Source organism: Eurytemora carolleeae, unplaced genomic scaffold (assembly GCF_000591075.1).
Source record: "Eurytemora carolleeae unplaced genomic scaffold, Eaff_2.0 scaffold214, whole genome shotgun sequence".
NCBI lineage: Eukaryota > Metazoa > Arthropoda > Copepoda > Calanoida > Temoridae > Eurytemora > Eurytemora carolleeae.
In genome coordinates this window covers 114214-120702 of record NW_019396249.1, presented here as the reverse complement: position 1 = coordinate 120702, position 6489 = coordinate 114214, and the positions used below count along the sequence as shown (strand labels likewise).

Sequence of the window (6489 nt, the reverse complement as noted above, 5' to 3'; positions counted from 1 at the left end):
ATCAAGCATTAATCCCGATATCCACCATTCTAAAGTTCCCAGCTCTGGTCATTTTACTTGTACATCTAAACAAATGTTTTTCAAAATAGTTTACCATTTCACAAGTGTTTGTTTATCTGTAATGTCAATTTGCTGTGCGTCAGTTTTAATATTGACTGCATATTCTGACTTTTTTCCTCCTTTCTGAAAAATACAAAGTTTTTTCTGACCCCTAAATATAAATATAAATATAAAAATATCATTATTAGAGAAAATATTGGTCGAAATTTGATATAATAATTGAGTTCTCATTTAGGAAGGTTTATAAAAAGAAAATAGCTCTAATATTGCCAGCATAGATTAATAACAATATAGATAAAACACTGCATGTCGTCTTTTCAAGATTAAGGTGTTTTTCGTTCGCCATAACCCGGTGATGCAAAAGCCTAAAGTAGATATGCGCATTCTCTCTCTCTTCAACGCAGCATGCGCGTAACTCCTTTGGGCTTCTGTACGAAAACCTCCTAAATCTTTGGACTTCTGAATGAAAACCTCCTAAATCTTGAAAAGACGACATCTAGTTTTATATCTAATTAATTAATCTATGATTGTCAGGGTGAAAAAACTACAGATATTTCTTCTGTTTTAAACTAAATTTACAGCAATGGAACCAGGCTCAGTTACTAAACTTCGTAAGATAATTAATATGTTTAAATATATATTTGAGTTGTAATAAATATACAATGACTAATTAGTCTAAATATATAACAATAACAACAGCTGCATCTTCTAACCGAACCCCTCGTAGTGATGTTTGAAATATGGAAGTTTTTTATTCCTATTTACAAGTTCACATGCTGTATTGTTAGCTCGGGTAACAGCCCTAGATTAGAAATAAGATTAATTATTATAGATTGTTTAGGGATGGGTTCGTGCAAACTTTTTCCAGCCGTTTCGTTAACGGTTAGTTCCAACCGTTAAAAACTCAGGTAGCCGTTTGTTTTAAACGTTATTGACCGTTTTTTAAAAGTTACCTTTAGTTAACGATCTTAATTTTATTATCGGCGTTAACGAAAGATATTCCGCCGTTAACGGTTGTTTGTAGTATTGACGGCATTAACGGTTTTCCAAAAGTTACCGTTAGTTAACGATCTTAATTTTATTATCGGCGTTAACGAAAGATATTCCGCCGTTAACGGTTGTTTGTAGTATTGACGGCATTAACGGTTTTCCAAACCTTACAAATGTCCATAAAAATCGAAAGGTTTATTAAATTGGATTTACGGCACAAGCAGGATCACTATGAATTGCAAAACATATTTTACAAAGTTACATCATATAAGTAAGGGTGGAGAGGTGGAACTGATAATGCCATTTTTAAACATCAAAATACATAAAAAATTCTTTTTTGCAAGCTTTATGCAATTTTAGCAGAAAAAAAAGATCGAAAGTTGCCTTTTTTAAAAACCCCTCCGTTTAGTTTGTTGTTTTCAACCGTTAATGTCCTACATGTCAAAACAAAAAAATCTTTAAATTTTCATATTTTGATTTTACCTTGGGCCACAACTAAACACTCCAACAGAACTCACCTATAAAAATAACAATTTGAAAATTTCAAATGAGATTCAAAATACTTTTTTAAGGAACTATAAAGATGTTGCCACAACTCAAATTTTTGAATCCCAATATCTTTGCAAACTGATGGTATGCACCTTATATATGTCAAACTTGATCTTATATAGCTTGAAATATAAAAGGTCCGCGACTGTTGTTTGCAGGGATTAGAAAATTTGACTTTTTGTTAAAATTCTCAGTTTTTTTGCCCTATACTCACATAGCTGTGCTTCTTCTGAACAAATTTGAAAAATGCCTCCATATCAGGCCTACCAAAATGGTTCTGAAAAAATATTGTCAATCTTTATAAATACTTTGCTTGTCTGTCTGTCTCTTTGTTCTCCGTTTGTTTCCAATAAACGTCAAAACGGTTGAGCTACATTTTGCTTAGTCACATTTTGCCTAGTTCAGTTTTGCCCAGTTCAGTTTTGCCTCTAGGTAACATTTTGCCTAGGTAACATTTTGCCTGGGTAACTCTTTGCCTAATTCAAATTTGTCTATAGTAACATTTTCCCTGGGGTAACATTTGCCTAGGTAACACAAGAGCATGTTTTTTGTCTATTACTTTTTTCAAACCAATTTTGTCAAAAATTAATTGAATGAAAAATCTTATAGGACAATTAAATTGTGTCTCGCACTAGCACTTTCAATATTCCAAATACCATGACTCAAAACCTATAAAATGATAAAGTGATAATAAAGAGTTTTGATTCTCCTCTACGGCAAAATTAGCGTGTATCATACTCCACAGAAGATGAAACATTGTTAAATGTATCAGCTATATATATATTTTAAAAATAAAGTTTACGTCATGGAGTAAGGGTTTGAATATAATCATCTTTCGACATGGTATGGTAGGAAACTGAATGATTTTTAAAAAGTTTTTATGACAAATTCGCGGATTTTTGAATTTTTTTATTTTGTAAAATAAATTACTACGAAAAAAATGCACTCTTATGTTACTCTAGGCAATATATGTTACCTAGGCAAGCCGTTATTCAGGCAAAATGTTACCAAGGCTAAATATTACTAGACAGGCATTATGTGACTAGGAAAAATGTGACGAACAAACTAAAAGACAACTAAAATAAATAAATTAAAAAAAGTGTGGACTGCACCTGTGCTCTAAGTCCGGTAAAAAGACTTCGCCTTGAAAGCTGTTGGAAATGATTTTCACAAATGTACTGAACAATCAACAATTAGTAAAACTTCCAAAATTGTAACAATTTAAACAATTTAAACATTTAAAACAATTAAAACAATTTTCCAATTTTAACAAATTTCAAATTAAGGAGTCATATGATTGAAATTGGTTTTCAATTTTTCTTAACAGTTTTATTTAAGAAGAATCTTTTTTAATTTAGAGTAACGTTAATTTGATTCAGACCAAATGCAAGAAATAAAGGTTAGCTTATTTTTGTTTTAGAATGGTAACAAGAAAGAGAAAGAGGGCCTCATATTTTTTATTTTTTGGCAAACAAAGAAAGATTGAAACCAAGGCTTGGACTAATCATGGTTGTATGGTAGTAGAGCCGGGTCAGGGCAATAATTTTTTCCTATTTTTTTTTTAACAACAAAAATTGAAGTAAAGAGTGATCCTTTTTTAATGTAAATAAATGTAGACATAGCTTTGATTGACCCCGCATTCTATAGAGGGTAATGTCTGATTCACAACAGTATCCTATGTTTAAACCGTCATTAATCATCAGACAAAGTATTAAAGGGAACCATTGGGAATCAAGCATGCCAATAGGAATAGAGGGTCACTTGAAATTACGCCTAGAGTCCCTTTAACTTGAAATTACGCCTTCTGTCCCTTTAACTTGAAATTATGCCTACAGTTCCTTTAACTTGAAATTACGCCTAGAGTCCCTTTAACTTGAAATTACGCCTTTAGTCCCTTTAACTTGAAATTACGCCTACAGTCCCTTTAACTTGAAATTACGCCTGCAGTCCCTTTAGCTTGAAATTACGCCTTTAGCCCCTTTAACTTGAAATTATGCCTACAGTCCCATTAACTTGAAATTACGCCTACAGTCTCTTTAACTTGAAATTACGCCTACAGTCCCTTTAACTTGAAATTACGCATTCAGTCCCTTTCAAAAAAAATTGCTTACCAACATTGTTGTTCTGGAGTCCCGAGCAAAAATTAAATTTAATATTAAAAAAAAATTTCCAAGACTGATTTTTGAAAAGAAGATAGTTTTCGAAATATTTCATTACATGTTATTTTGATATTTAAATTATTAGAAAAGAGTTGAGTCTTTGTCTCAAACTCAGATTTTCTTATCCCTATAAATTTGCAACCCAATGTCGTAGACCTGAAATATTTCAAACTATGAGTTCTGTTAGATCACTTAATCTAAGTTTGAAATATCAAAGGTTTACACCATCAGATTGCAAACTATAAACTTTGAGCGTGTGGAAAAGAATCAATTCTTTAGTTTAATAAATGTTTTTTTTCAAAATAAAATGTAATTTTTCCTTAAATCGAACTTATGAAAGAACTGTGTTATGAAGATGTGCATTTCTAGAACCTATAAATAGTCCAATTAATAATTATTCACAATAAAGATGAATAGCTTTAATCGGATAAAATGATGTATTTGATAAACTTTTTACAAGGATATTTTTTTCCTTACATTAAAGCTTTAAATATTGTTCTACGGTAATAACAAGAAAACTCTAAAATAAGAAGACGACTTTTAGAATCAATCTATGACTTTTAAGAGTCTAATGTGCATCGGAAACAGACCCATTTCACTTAGTCAGTGATTTGTTAAATGTCGAGCAAAACAATTTGCTTTGTAACAGCATAAAATACACTTCAATATTGATATAATGTCGTCATCCTATTCCAATGTTTCTGGTTATCACTGTATCCCAAGTGTACGTAAAAAAGATCCAACCTTTGTGACATCCTTCCTCTCAACGCTTCTCAGTACATCGATAAACCATTCAAAATATCGATGTGATGGACAAATCCACAGAAAATAAACCTTAATTACAACATTTTTATCATTCTTTTAAACATTTTTTATTTTTTAACATTTTATTTTTAATTGAATAAATTTCTGGAAAATATTAATAAATAGATAAAAGCGTTTAGTAAACTCTTCAAGAGAACAGGATTCCATATAATACCAATTCTGATCCCAAATGGGATCGAGGTTGAAATAAATTACGAATACTGTTTTCGAAATTACGAAAAGAATTTTATGATAAATTAATTAGCTTTCCACGACATTCTTTTCATAATTTCGAAAAAAATGTTTGTAATTCTAAAATGCTTTTAGTCTTCATTTGTATGAACAAACTACTGTGTGGTTTCTACGTTCTATCAGTGCCAAAAGACATTTTCTTTCATACAGAAAAAAAATAAAATAGTTTTTATAATAAAATACTACAATGTGTTATGCTATCATTATTTTAGCCAGTTGAAAATAAATGTTAGAAAATAAATCTTTTTTTTTGATAACAAAGTAATAACAGTACTTCTTATCATTTTCATTTTCTAGATTACCTTTTTACATTTTCTAGAATACCTTTTTACATTTTCTAGATTACCTTTTTACATTTTCTAGGATACCTTTTTACATTTTCTAGATTACCTTTTTACATTTTCTAGATTACCTTTTTACATGCTACTCCTGAGTACCGATTAGTTGAAGTTCCAAACACTAAAATATATATTTTTAATTCGGTTCATTTCTTTTATCAAAGTGCATTAAACGTATTTAAAAAAACATTTCCTAATATATTCAATCTGAGGATAAAAAAACAAAAAAATTGATGCTTACGACAAATTCAGGTTTTAACTAAATGATGTTTCTTTACTGCAGAACTTAAGTCAAGAATACTATTTGCAAACCCCCCCCCCCCCTCGCTAATTAATTTGTGTACACTGGTTCCCGATCTGTTAACAATACGATTACCCAGATCATTTAGAATAGAAGCATACGGAGTGACGCCAATTCCTAAATAAAATAAATATAAATAAAACATGAACAGCTTTAGAAACCTGTCTCTTAGTTAATAGTCGGTAAATATTAACAGCGGATCGTAGAAATTATAAGACTAAGCTCAATTACAAAAACTTTTAAATATAAAAATTTTTTTGAAATAAAATAACTTAAACCTAAACTTTTGGTATTTCAAGCTTTGAATATTTGATTTGAGTTTGAATTATCAAAGATTAAACATCATCAGGTTGCAAAGATTATAAAGTGAAGCAGTCAATTTCATAGTTTTTAGAATTTTTAAATTATTTTAGATTTTCCCCTCACCTGCTCCAATCATAACTGCCACTTCAAACTTATACCAGTCTTGGTTTCCTCCGCCAAACGGTCCTTGGAGGCGGATCTTTGCCACTAGAGGAGCGGCGGAGAGAGATCTCCGCCGTCGTAGCCCACTCTCCGCCTCAACCTCTTCTGTATCTGTCTCTGGATTTAGAGATGGATCAAAATAGTTTCTAAAATAATTAATGATAAATCAGAGTGTTGAAATTGTGTGTGAATGTGATTGTGTCTATGACGTAAAGTTATCTAGAACGAAGTATATTTTGTCAGTGCGACGAGGGGGGGAGTGCAGAAGTAAAAAAACGCCACCCAAACGTGTTTTGTAATCAGAAATGAAAAAGTTAACATTAAACCGTTTTATTTCTTAGTAATAAGACCATATTGACATCTGTTAATGGCCCTATGGTGTACAATATTGTTAAAGCTTTCTTTATTGCTCCTCAGTTTCGAAAATAAGTCTATAAATATGCCACATGAATCGCCTTTTCAAACTTTTTAAACCTTTTTAAGCTAAAGAAAATCAAAGAATCTTATTTTAACGGTCAAAAATGGGTTAACGTTAAGGCTCACAGACTTATTAAACAGGACCCCCAGTTTA

General features: G+C 31.0%; 1 protein-coding gene across 1 annotated transcript in view; it reads right to left on the bottom strand.

Moving 5' to 3' along the window:
* Positions 1 to 680: 680 nt before the first annotated feature.
* The window catches only part of LOC111699344 (dual oxidase), a 32170-nt gene continuing 26361 nt past the window's right edge, over positions 681 to 6489 (bottom strand). The window contains exons 37-46 of the mRNA XM_023469996.1: positions 5880 to 6064; positions 5529 to 5570; positions 5227 to 5273; positions 4503 to 4592; positions 4078 to 4130; positions 3711 to 3723; positions 2712 to 2777; positions 1814 to 1876; positions 1534 to 1568; positions 681 to 862 (exon numbers count right to left, since the gene is read on the bottom strand). Coding sequence (XP_023325764.1) covers positions 769 to 862; positions 1534 to 1568; positions 1814 to 1876; positions 2712 to 2777; positions 3711 to 3723; positions 4078 to 4130; positions 4503 to 4592; positions 5227 to 5273; positions 5529 to 5570; positions 5880 to 6064 — 688 coding nt within the window. The 3' untranslated portion in view covers positions 681 to 768. The remainder of the gene's footprint in view (positions 863 to 1533; positions 1569 to 1813; positions 1877 to 2711; positions 2778 to 3710; positions 3724 to 4077; positions 4131 to 4502; positions 4593 to 5226; positions 5274 to 5528; positions 5571 to 5879; positions 6065 to 6489) is intronic.